The sequence below is a fragment of the Gymnoscopelus microlampas genome, assembly GCF_963454915.1.
Source record: "Gymnoscopelus microlampas genome assembly, chromosome: 9".
Taxonomy (NCBI): Eukaryota; Metazoa; Chordata; class Actinopteri; order Myctophiformes; family Myctophidae; genus Gymnoscopelus; species Gymnoscopelus microlampas.
The window spans coordinates 6,667,224-6,681,335 of record NC_139946.1 but is presented as its reverse complement, the minus strand read 5'-3'; the positions used below and the strand labels follow the sequence as shown (position 1 = coordinate 6,681,335).

General features: G+C 40.0%; 1 protein-coding gene across 1 annotated transcript; it reads left to right on the top strand.

Annotated features, from left to right (window-relative positions):
• Window positions 1-4,576: 4,576 nt before the first annotated feature.
• On the top strand, window positions 4,577-14,081 carry LOC311051364 (E3 ubiquitin-protein ligase RNF170; the record flags this gene model as incomplete). The annotated part of the gene is made up of 5 exons (XM_084065928.1): window positions 4,577-4,699; window positions 10,145-10,253; window positions 11,908-11,981; window positions 12,859-12,969; window positions 13,737-14,081. 5 exons carry the CDS (start codon window positions 4,577-4,579, stop codon window positions 14,079-14,081), a joined length of 762 nt encoding a protein of 253 aa, XP_083922054.1.
• Window positions 14,082-14,112: the final 31 nt, after the last annotated feature.

Here is a 14,112-nt window from a genome sequence, read left to right as displayed (position 1 = left end):
ATGAATCCCTCCCCCCTCCCTCCCCCCCTCCATACCATGCTCCATACCTCCTTGCTCAATAGTTGGCAGTGGTGGAAAGTAACTAATTACATTTACTCAAGTACTGTATTAAATGACATTTTGAGGTGTTTTTTACTTTATTGGAGAATTTCCAATTTTCAGTACTTTTTCTTCTACTCCATTACATCTCAGAGGCAAATATTGTACTGCACTATAATTATTTGAAACATTTTTTTTTTTTAACAAAACACACATTAACCACTTCAGCTGAAAACTTGTGAAATGGGACATTCTGCAGAATGACACAGAATTCAACTTTTGGTACTTTAAGTACATTTTTATACTAATTACTACATTACTACTGTAATTACTAATTATTACATTACATTTTAATGTAATACTTTTTGTACTTTTACTCATTTACATTTTAATTCAGGACTTTTACTTGTAACAGAGTATTTCAACATTGCAGTATTGAACATTTTTACTTTTACCACCACTGCACCCCCCCCCCCCCCCCCCCCCCCCCCTCCATGTTTGTGTGTGTGTGCCTGCGTGCGTGCGTGCGTGCGTGCTTGCGTGAGTGCGTGTGTGCGTGGTGATGGGTTGTATTGTGTTAGATATCAGGAGTCGAAGCAGAGGACCCACAGACCTTAGAGATGCTGTTTCGATTTCCTGTCATTGACCAAAAATACATCAATGACAGGAAAAGGAAATGTTGTCTCTGTCGATTTTGACGTCTTTGTCCCCTCAATGCCACAGCTTCCACTCTGCATCCTCTTCAAAGTCACAAGTCATAGTGAAACTTCGTTGCTACGTTTAACTGCTGCTAGAACCTAACCCAATCAGTTTGATCCATTGAAGTTACTGGAATTTATATTGAGATGTCATCCTAGTATAGAGTCCAGGTGTCCAATCCGGCCTGACGGATGATTTGGGGAAGAAGAAGAAAAATGTTCACAACCAGGCCTGGAATTTCATCTTTTTAGGAGAAAGGCCACTCTGCCTTTGGTCTTGTAAATGCAGGTAAATACAGGTACATTTGTACAGAGCCCCTGGACTGGTTTGAAGATGAGTGGGGACTCAGGAGGAGTTAAGAATTCAGAAACAAAAAGACACTGATGTCTAGTAAAAAACACATTGACGGTGACATAGATTTAACTGTAATGCTGTACTCTGTCTGATGACCTTATGTCCTGTAACTGTTGGCCCAACCGTGTGTGCATGCTTAGTACAATATAACGTCATCGACCAGGTGCAAGGCAATGCATTATTTTTGATCATCCTTTTTGTCTCCCTTTTTGTCACCTTTTCAGGAATCTACGCTCTTGTAAGGGCCTAGTTCAGTTGTATGTGTCCTTCTCTGACCACAAACGGTTCACGTCCTGTTCTACAGAAGCAGGGTGTAGTCTGTGAAGAATACAGGAAAGAGACTGTGAAATCAGCTGGGGCAGCATGCATATCATTTTGAAGGTCAGAAGGCCAAACTGAGGGCCATGGCCTCCATGAAAACCATTTATTATGGTTAGGTATGCGGTCAAGTGCAAGCCTGGCTCAGGGAGTAGGACTGGAGGCCCTTGCCATGCAGAGTCCCTAGGCACTTTGGATCTTTAATATCATGTCCTGTGTTTTTGAAATCATGTACGGCAGCCACTTTCAGGTCGATCTCTCGCTGCTATCTCGCCCTAAACTGCTGTCTGTAGTCTGCTGCTATGCATTTTAAAAGTTTCAAACTTTAATGAATGAATGAATTAATGTTTATTTCGTACATTAAAAAATAAAAAATAAAAATAATAATAATAATAATATACATGATAATAATGCATTAAAGGGGAATTTTGCCCCACCGTTTTCTTACCTTTTCTATGATGTTATGATATCCTATACAATAACAGTAATTGTTCGAAAAGGAGTAGGAATGAAGCCTATATGCTTATTAAGTTTTAAACTTTAGACCGAGTATACAGCTTCCTGAACATACAGAGTTCAGTTGACAGCTACATGTGCATTAGGTCTTTGTCTGCAAGCTCACAAAGACAAATTATAATGTATAAGGCACACATTATAATGTACAGTATAAGGCACACATTATAATGTATAAGGCACACGTTATAATGTATAAGGCACACGTTATAATGTAAAAGGCACACAACCATCTGTTGTATCCAGGAGCTTTCGGGCTTAGAGAGTTTAATCAATTCAAAGGGAAATGGCATTTAAAAAAAAAAAAACGAAAGCAAGAACTAACAATAAATGTTGATGTATATCTGTTATCTGGGGTAAATCTATGGAACAGCCTCTTTTGGGACTGATACCTGATACGCCTCAAAATAGGTGATGCTAGGTTTCATGTGGTTAAACACCTCTAGCTACACTTCCTCTGTGCTATTAAAGTGCCAATTGGTTATTCTGCTCTGTGCATGGGTAGGCCTATAAGTGAACTTGCATGCGTGTGCGTTCACAAGTGTATCAAAAACTAGTTGCTAAGGGTTGACTAAGTGTAGAACAGACAGCACCTCGGAGGAGTATATTCTGCAACAGTGAAGACCAATTAAAGACAACACAGACAAAGTGAGTAATATATATATATATATATATATATATATATATATATATATATACACATACATACATACATACATACATACATACATATATACATACATACATATATATATATATATATATATATATATATATATATATATATATATATATATATATATATATATATATATACATACATATATATATATAAACACACACGCACGGACGCACAGACACACAGACACACACACACACACCAAATATTTAAATCAGTTAATGCATAATGTACTGTACGTATATTGACAACATAGGTAGTTAATTAACTTGAGTTATGTTTATTTTTTCTTTCCGCATTAAGATGTCTACCCATGTTCCTGGCAAGCCATTGGCGGAAAAGAGTATGAGGTACAATAGAGAGAGGGAGGAGGTGTATGTCAATGTAATAGCAGGCCGTTCCTTCCAGAGACCAGGCTTCAGGGCACAGGAGGCTACAAGTGATCAAGGTGCACTTACAGCTTTTCTATCATTCTCACAGTATTACAACAGAAGCTTGTCACCCAATGTTTGAAGTAGTAGTTATTCATGGTTACAAGGGACATGGTACCATGTTGGACGAATGACAAACTAGAAATGGGTGCTCTGCAGATCTCCGCCAGGCCAGGTTTGCCTAGCCAGGGCTGTGTACTGCATTATATTATCTAGTATGCCAATGCTATCCTTTTTTGCTTTGTACCTGGTATTTTGCCAAAGTACCAGGTAAGTGGCATGAATGTATTGCATCAATCCTAAAAGCATGTTGATGTATAACACATGCACTTCCATGTAGTAAACATTGTGTGGGTAAAATGACTGGATATGTCATGGAAGGATTGCATTGATTAGAATCTAGGCATAGGTGTAGTATATGTGTTCATAATGTGTTTTTACATAAGATTCTGGAATATATTGGAGCATAAAGCTGCTGGCATAGTGGCATTGTTTGAGTAATGGAGCTCAAAGAGAGGCGGATTAAATGCAACTGTTTGGCTTGAATGGCAGAAACTACATGTAACAATGTTACATAATGTTCTTCTTCACAGCATGATCAGCACAACCTATTTAACCATACAGTATTCACTTTGTTGAACTGTACTGTACAAATATCCCTCAGTTCTACAGAGAGACATCATTAGACAGAGAGGCAGAGCGGCCGCAGTAGGTCTTGTGCTGCTGTGTAAATTTATGCTAGTCCCGACCATCATCGGCATAGTCATGTACTGTGAGTATTAGGTCGTCAAAGGTCACATTCATGCAAGTAAATATTGTTGCTGTCGGGCAGAAACCTTTTTCCATGTTGTAACTTTTTGTGTTTTTTCATGAATTAATTCCCTACTGCCTACTTGATCACACAAAAGCATCAAAAGTAGCAGATCTGCAAGCTCAAACGCAACGCATTTTGAGCTACTTTTGCTATTTTTGATCATGAAAAGTAACAGTTTTGGACACATGAGTTTGTGTGGGTTCTCTAGCACTATATTATTATGATGATGATGATGATGATGATGATGATGATGATGATGATTATTACAGGTGTTGAGATTTGCTCACATAATAAGACACTTAATCTGGTTCATTGAGTTTCGTTTCACGTAAAACTCGTCATCATGAACAGTAGCAACAGAATTTATCAACAAATTATTTTGGTCATATTTTGCAGATAATTCAGTCAATAACCAGCAACAGTCCAGCTATAACAACGTAACCATAGACAGAAACAGGTTACAGTCCAGGAGAAAAATGAGTCACTGTCTAGATATAACAATCTGACTAAAGAGAATGACAAGTTGGAAAGAAAAATAAAGCGTATACCAGGTGAGAGCTGTTACAGACATTTTGATTGAATACTAAATGCTTCACCAGTCATTATTATTATTAGTATTAGTATTAGGGATGCAATGGTAAAAGAAATATACTATAATGTAACAAAAAAAAAGGTAATCAATCACTTAAACATCTGTTTGTTCATGTCATGAAGACAAGTTGTGCCCCCATGGATGGCATAAGTTTGGAGTGTTACCACAGATCTAATGAAAGGAGAACTTGGGAGGAAAGCAGACAAGAATGTCAGAAGATGGGAGCAGACCTGGTGGTCATCAACAGTAAAGAAGAACAGGTTAGCGTGTGCACGCGCTTGTCCAAGTGTTGTTGTGAATACACAATTCCATCACCCATACACTGTAGATGCATATGATGTGTGGCTCAGTGATTAATAGCTAAAACCTGAATTCATCTAGATAATTAATTATGGAAAAATTATTAGGAATTCATCAGAGGACTGGGCACAGAATATGACGTATCTTGGCTTGGATTGGAAAAAACTGATGGAAAATGGTCGTGGGTGGGTGGAATACCACTGACAACAGGTTCAGGGTGAGACATTTTATGAGTTTTTATTTTGTAATTCCAGTAAGTTCCAGTATGTTAGTGATAAAAAAACACAATATGATGTTTGTTCTGCAGGTTCTGGCTCAGGGGACCATGGCCTTCTGACCACCAAGGCCATAACTGTGTAGGATTCTGGCACACTCCAGGACAATGCAAAAACTTGCCATGTACATACAAAAAACGCTGGATGTGTGAGAAATGATGTTTCTACCAACTTTCTCTGTTAACCACTTGAACCATAGCATCCCTATTCTGGGGAGAACATTACCAGAAAATAGCGTATCTACAAATCTCAACAAGATCCACAAGTTGTGAGCTTATAGAGCAGCTATATTTTGCCAAGGCATTTAGCGTAGAGGGAAACATCAACAGACAAAGTACAGAGCCTCAGGTCAGGTTTACTAATAGAGGGAGCTGCAGCTTAATATTCTGCCTTTCACAGCTAGAACTGATCACTATCTGAATATAGAGCTTTTACCTTTTCACAGAAAAACCTTTTTTTTACCAAATAAAAACAGCTACCTTTAAAGTGTTCTGGAGTGGATATTTCATTTAAGGATGCATTTAATATTCTATTAATAAAAAGTAACCCAGATTATGTAAATGAACAAATAAACATTTGAAGTTCTGATTGGAATCAGTGAAAATGGTCTTCCACTGGGCCCAAGAGTTCAAAACTTGTAATCCCTATGCGAGTGGATCAGATTTGGATTTGGGGTGTTAAAGATATTATTCGATTAATCAAACTGATTATTCCTTATTGACATAATGTTGGCTGAGATATTTCTATGATCACAGATCGAATGCCATAGTGATCCCAATGCAGTTTTCCCCCCTCAATTTTGACCTACACAATCCAAATCTGATCCACTCGGATAGAAATTAGTGGGTCCTGTAGATGTTTGATGCCTCTATGTAGATATGGATGGATCGAAGATGGACAGAAGAAAGGAGACATTATTTTGGCCCCAGGATATTGCATTAAGCCCCAGTGGTGGCCTACCATGCATTTTTAAGGCTACTTTCATGGTTTTGTTACTTTTTATTGTTGTTTTTATCCATGAAAAAAAAAAACATTACAAATTGGTGCCCTTTACAAATGTGAATGCTAAATCACTATTTCTTCCTGTTGTGAAGCCTTAGTATACTGCCAGCAGTTTAAGAGTCACAGCTTTCCAGATACTATTTTAAAGCAATTGTATCCTCCCATGGCCATAAAGCATCGACAGATTATCCATTAATCTGTCTCACGTGAGGTGTGTGCGCGCGTGTGTGTGTGTGTGTGTGTGTGTGTGTGTGTGTGTGTGTGTGTGTGTGTGTGTGTGTGTGTGTGTGTGTGTGTGTGTGTGTGTGTGTGTGCTAATTGTTTGTAAATTACCTTTCTGTTCTGATAAGATAAGGAATTCCTCATGTGATCCCATTAGAAAGACTCAATTACCTGTTGCCTCATGAGCCAAAATACGGTAAGTTATAAAGTGACATAAAGAGATTTGAATAGTGAATTCCATACAGAGGTAAACTCATTGTGCTTCGCAGAAAAAGAGAACAGTATATCTACAGGTTTAACAAAGGAAGCCCAAATGGCTGTACAAAGAATCACACACTATAACATGCAACAAAATTAATTAATTAATTTTCACATTTTGTTCAATTTCCCAGTTTGAGAAATATACATATACTAAACACAATAAGATCCCAAAATATCCTGAAATGACATGACAGAGAGAGCCATACAACTATGTATAGCCTTATTTTATGTTTAACCTGGACTTGCTGCCCATCTGCGACAGTGATGACACCTTTGTAAAAATGTAGGTCAAACTTTACTCATAAGTAGTCACGTATTCTTGGTTACTGCCTGTGTGTATATATGTGTAAATGCATGTGCACACAAACTTAAGCACACATGTGTGCAAGTGCACGTACTTGCAGACATGCATACCCATGGATGACATGAGACTGGACTTCACCCCTCCCTCATGGCCACAACTGGCCACGAGGGAGGGTTGAAGAAGAGTGGCCCTCTCTCATAGTCATTAAATCAAACAGCATGAACCTGTTGGCCCGATGTGCCCTCCTGATCTCTGTCACACTGGAGCTCTGCCGCTGACAAATCGATGGCTGCTATTTTTAGGCCCTCCTAATCATCCTGAATCTTTACTTCAGTTTGCACAAGTGAGGTAGAGGGGTTGTCTCAATATTTGCTGAGATATTTTAGCTAAAGTCAGGTGGAGGTAAAAAACTCAGTTGCAATTCCACCCATGTCATATACAGTATATATACTCAAATGCCCTTGCGGCCAAGTGTATGTGGGCCAAACCAAAGAGCACTTAAAATTAGAATTGGTGAGCATAAAGGCCAGACCGCACCAATGTATTTATAAATATTTGTCAATATTCATATTGATTTGATTTGGCTTTCTTAGCCTAATGTTTATCAGGTAGGTTTAATTCTCTCTCTCTCTCTCTCTCTCTCTCTCTCTCTCTCTCTCTATATATATATATATATATATATATATACACACACACACACACACACACACACACACACACAGTAAAATACCCTCTAAAGTTTAAATCACCTGTCCTACAAAGGGGAAACACTGTTGAATGCTATATGTATATGTATATTGTATATTCATGTATGTATAAAATAGTTTGTCTCTATATTGTGTATACATTGTATTTGTTTTTGCTCACTTTTCTCTAGGGGGAGGGTATATACCCTCCTCTCTCCTTGTTCTGTATGACTCTGAATAAGACGCAAGTCCAAACGTCAGTCACCCTTGCAAAATAATAAATACGTGCAGCACAGTCGAGTGCTCCAGTATTTTATTTGGGTAGTCTCTCCTGAAGTGCCCAGGTATCATCCTCTCTGAGCCAGGGGCTGGATACGAACAGACTGGCACTAGTAGCAGGGCAACAATCCCCCTGTCCCATCATCACACAGACTCATAGCTAGACAGCCAGACATTGCCTTTTACGTCAATAAAACTAACCTATCAATTAAGTGTTCAAACACTACTTTCCGCAGCATCGGCAAGCAGAGCACAGTGACAGATGGCCGGGAAATGTGGAGGAAGTGTGTTCCCGCAGAGTCTGTCAATATCAAGGGCAAACTGTGTCATGACTCATCATGACACAGAGGCTATTCCTCAGCGAGAGCATACTGTACGTGAGACAGACGCAGCTCCACAGCTGATACAATAAAAAGGCAAAGCCATCCCACACAAAATTTCACAACCAACATATAAGCAAATATATTCTTACGTAAAACCAGGGAAATTAGACAATGCAGCACAGAGTAAACCTTGGGTGAATGATTGGCAGGGCTAGATTTAACCTCTTTAGACAGTGTGGGCGGCGTCTATGATGTGTCTCTGACCTTGTGTGGGAAATCACATTGGTCATACCTGACACAGGAAATGACCCCCAAACGATATGCCTTTTGAGCAGTGCAGCGTGAATGCATTCATACAGAAAGTTCATCACTATATGTTGAACTGCAAAAGTTCATTTCATTTTGGATCACTGTCTGTATTCACAAAGCCTGGCCGGATTATTGATCTTGGTGCATTACTGCACTCTTCAGGCGGCGAGACTCACCAGCTGATAGGCTACAGGAGGGCCTGGTTGATCATTAACCTGCTAGTTTGATGTATTTTTGTACAGTGATGCTGGAAAGCAGCATTTCACTTCCTTCTAGGAGTCCAGTCCTCTCACAGTCTCTCTCCTCGTTTCCAGTTCAACAATGCACGTCTGTCACAGCTCTTTCTCCAGGTGAGTCCCAGTTAAAGTAGTGGAGATGTCAATGCTTTGATCCTACTGTGTCTCTCTACCACTGGTAGAGATCTGGACAAGAGGGGTGGTGTACAAGTGTGTCAGGGTCATGGGGGCATCTTGGGGATAGATTATAGTGTAAGATTGTTTAATTAGTACCAACAGGAACTCAGGAAGTGTAATGTTGATTAAATGTTGGGAGAATGATACAATGTGTTTTTCATCACATTTTATGTATATCCAATGATGGCTTTTTATAGCATTAGAAAGACACACAGTATCAAATGGTGTGGTTTGATGGCATGTTGGACATTAAAGCCCAGCATGACCCTTTACACGACTGATTTCTTTGTTTTAAAGTCCAACATAATTATTCGAATACATTATTTAAACTCAACAATGTTACATTACAACGAATGGTAGTACTACATTACGCAGAATTGTTTTTTCAATAACGTTTCCTTGACAAGTTACTAAATTATTAGTCACTATTGCCAGTTTAAAACGTTATAATGCTAAACCAGTATGACATGATATGCATCTGCACATTTATATTGTTGCATGATGAGACATAATATAATATCATTTTCAGTTCTTAGACAATTTGAAGTCAGTTGAACAGACACGTTGAACAGGGATGCATTATTATGATGAGTATCAATACATCAGTTATCACAAATGTGTCCCAAAATGCTTTAGTTGGAACTGCAGAAGGTGTGACAATCGCCCCGTTACAATAGCACAACAAGACTATCTGTCTATCTTATCTCACAAATCATTAGTTTTGTCTTGTCATTATCTCAATCCTAACCAGTGGTAAGTTGATCTTTTACGGGGGGTCTATATCTGTAGTAACCTGTGTGTGTGTGTGTCATTCTACAGACAAAGACAACTCTCTGAGGGTCCAATGGATCACGGCTATCTAGAGCTACAAACAACCTTGGTACGTACACCAGAACGATCAGCACCCACCGTCACCGGCTGCCACAATTCACATGGCCATGACCACTCAACTCACAAGCTCAAGTGCCATTTTAAAATAAATCTGCAGTCCTTCAATATAACAGAAATTGTCTGTACAGTATATGATATGAATGATATTCTACTGTAGTTATGGTATCTGAAGCAAGCATCCATGCACCGTTACTTTTTATTGGGGTCCCATTCTGATCAACAGAGCATTGCTGTCAATAGAACACAATACGTGGCCTACATATTTCCAATGTGTGTTATGAGGACAAAGGGCCTACAATAATAGGTCATCTGACCACAAGGCATTGATTTATTGGACATCCTTGTCCTTAAAAATGCAAGTCATGTACTTGTTTTTCTTATCCTCTTTCCACAACCCTTTGCCCTCTTCACCTCCATGGTTTTCCTCTCTGTCTTTTCAGGAATCCTCACAGCTCTGTCCAGCCATGAGCCACAGAGACTGGCACTGTCCAGTGTGCCTGCAGACCGCTACCTTTCCTGTCCAGACAAATTGTGGCCATCTGTTCTGTGGTAAGAACACGCGCACGCGCACACACGCACGGACGCACACGCGCACACGCACCACAGCAAATTTTTATTTCGTTTTAGTCATATTTTAGTCATCTGAAATGTTTTAGTTTTTGTCTAGTTTTAGTCGACTAAATGTCATAAGATTATAGTCGAATAAATCTACAGTTGATTTAGTTGACTAAAATGTATTTTGGCGATGCCTTGAATGCGTCGTAATGGCTGATTTTACACTTGGTTGCATGCTGAAAATAGCAGATCTACAAGCTCACAACGCGCTTGTGAGCTTGTAGATCTAATATTTTCAGAGTGCAACACCCACGCGCAACCAAACATAAAATGACTTGTGTTTTAGTTCTCCACTAGTCTCTCTCTAACATTTTAGTCTAGTTTTTATCCTTCAGTTTTTCCCCCCACATACTGTAATTCCTGTGGCATTTGTTCACCCATGTATTTATATGATTAGTCAGACTAGTCAGTTGTTGTACTGGTCACTCATCACTGACCAATGGCATCAACATGCTGGGGAAATGTGAGCTGAGCCTTGAGGTCTGGGTTTTGGGTTTTTAATAATTAACTGTTGCCATGGTATTCTCAACCGGGTGGAGTTCATGCAAAGTATGCTTCTCCTCCACTCCCCAAAAAACATAAACTGGAGTCTATGGGTTCTCAAACTTTTCAGGCCGCAACCCCCCAAAATAATCATATTTGAACTGGGGACCCCCCACCCTGACAAGCACTCGGAATTGTAGGCATTACATTTAGTTTGACTCGGTTCCACAGATAAATATTGTGAAGATAGCCGATCTACAACGTGAGGCGTTGTAAGCTTGTAGATCAGCTACTTTCACAATGTTCCTCATTCTTACGTAATGCTTACAATTTGGTTGGCCCTCATATTGGCCCTCATATTCAATTGCTTAAATTCATTCACTCTTATTATACTGCATAATGTATTTCTCTTGCTTATGATGTCATGATATTTATATGTAGTTCAAAACCTGAGGAGAAATTACACATTTACTGTATGGAGACACACTTGACATGCGTGTCACTGCCAACCAGATGTCTGGTTGGCAGTTTTTTTCACCCAGATATTTTCAGTCAGTGATTCTATGTTACCAACTTGCTACACTTCACCTTCACCTTTCATACTAACCAAACACAATTGCCCCATTCACCTGTCCTACTTAGCCCTTACCCCTGCCTTACCCTGAGGTCATAAACACAGTGAACCATAAAAAAACCCAGGGCTCTCAAATCTCCAGGGCTCTAGTTTTTGCTTTGTCAAGCAAGTCATAATTTATAGAAAATACATTTTGATTTAAAATCTCAACAACATTGCGTTTTTTTTGGAATGTCAAAAGAATAAACATTACAATCGTAATAGCTCATAATATAGTGCAAATTCAATTTAAACGTTTCAAAGGAGTTCACCTGGTAGAGCGCGCACCACGCCAAGGCTAGTTAAGTCCTCGCCGCAGCTGGCTCGGCTTTGAATTCGACCCTAGGCCTTTTGCTGCATGTCACCCCCTCCCTCTCTCCTGCCATTCCTCTCTCTCTTCACTATCACTGTCAAATAAAGCAGAAAGACACCCCCCTCCCCCAAATAAACCCAATAAAAAGTATTTGTGTGTGAATTCTTTCAATCTCGCAGCTCCCTGTCTGATTGCCTACTGGAGGCATGGGTCCTGGTTGGACGCCATCAGTTGCCCTCTCTGTAGACAGAAGGTATGCATGACAAACTTTACATATCATAACTATAGCACAGAAATATCACTAGATTATATAACTACAGTATAAAATTACATCCAACTGTAATTTAAACAGCATGGGATTAATTTAAAGGTAGGGTAAGTGATATTATCTTTTGTTTAAATGTTAAATCACTTTATTGTGATAGTAATCATTGCTATAGAGTGTTTGTTCAGTAACAGGGGTCTTCCTGTCTCTCCAGCTCTTTAATAAACACAAAAATACATTTTCAGGTGGGTTGACAAATTCCGGCAAATCAGGAGAGAATGCCCATTTATGAGCTTCAATTATACTAGAGGTTCGGGCCGCTACGGGGCCCTCACACCTACGTTCCACTGCCGATCCATCCGACCGATATGCCAATATATGGAGATCCCTGATGTCATCAATATATGCCCATGAATGGGTATGTCCATATAAGGTCATATCGGTTATGTGACTGGTGACTGATTTGTTTGCACCTGATGCCATAACGACACATTGAGGTAAGACAACACACTCCATATTTGGGCGTAGGTGCATTGCGTGTGATGACGTGGTCCTCCGTCCCTCCTTAAGCCAAATTTAATATAAAGGATAGTGTTCCAGTTCCAATTTTGTCTGCTCATTTGTTTGTGTAATCACTTACAATTTCACCGGTTTAATCTGTCCTGTGTAAGTTTTCCTTTTTTGGATAAAATGGGTATCCTGGCCTGAAAATGCATTTTCTGTTTAATAAAGAGCTGTCGAGACTCCTGTTAATGAACAGTAAACAAACACTCTATAGCAATGAGTACTATCAGAAGCTATTTAACACTTAAGAATAACTGTGTACATACATGGAATGTAAAAAAGGAAGGTTTCTGTCTTTTAGGTCAGTGTGATATGCCATCTCTTCAATGAGAGTCGGTCAGACAGACAGTCGAAGGAAGTACTGGGTGAAATCACAGACTACAACAAACGCTATTCTGGAGCTCCTAGAAGGGTCAGTATTACATCTCTAGCCAAATGTATGTTTATTTTGTCACATCATGATGTTGCTCCCCGGAAATAACTTGTTTTTTTAAAGTGTTTTCAGTGAGCGACAGTCGTCTATTAAGCTAAGCATGAATGACCCAGAGCACGACTGGTTGTCTTTTTAGCCATATAAGTGCAGTTACGAAAAGTGGAATGATGGGGCCAGAGCTCACTGGGCTGGTTGTGAGTGAGTCCATTTCCCAAATTTTCCACATCACTCCCTAGCCAAGCTCATGCACTCACCATGTCTTGTTGTGCAAAAGTATCAGGTGGTGTGATTCACTTGAATGTGACATATTAGAGTAGGAGTTCCCAAAATAGTAGGTGAGAATTCCCTCACCATCCCCTCTGACAATGGCTTGGTTCACGAGAGTACAGCTCATGTCGCACCATGACACAGAAGCAGCATTGTCCTTGACGATATGAAACTCCATACAGTAGAGATGTGCCACACCCACTCCCTAAAGCTAACACACCTACTGTGGCATCTCCTTGCCTTCGAAATGCACTTTCCTTTGCTAAATGTTTGCTAAACTATTCACTCAAATACGGGCTGGAAGAAAACATTCCAACTTTCCATTTCTACGTTGTTAATAATGAACAGCAGGTATTTTCCATTCTAAAGTTGGATTGGGATACTAAAAAATAAAAAAGTTGTGCCACTAATTTACTTGAATCACAAGGTTCAGTGGTGTGTCCCATCCTGACCCGCTCTTTCTCCCGTCTATCTCCTAGATAACAGACTACCTGTGTGACACACCCTTGTTCCTACAACTCCTGGCCCGTGGCCTGGGCACCATGGGGGGACTGGTGTGGCTGTTTTTCTTCAGGGTGGCTCTGTGCTGTGTGGGGGCCATGGTCTCCTTCTCGTCCCCTGCTCTGGAGCCCGTCACCTCGTCAGCAAACGCAGCCAAAGAGACGGACCCTTCTCTCTGTGGGCTCCTGGGACTTCTAGATGACCTAGTGGTGGTCATTTTGCTCCTCATCTGCGTTATCAACATTCTCCAGCAGATGGGGTCAGAGAGGGGACATGCAGCGCAAGCTACAGCCACTCGGGGAGTTCTGGGGAACTCACTGTAGTTGAATGGTCCTACTGGTTGCTTGACATGGA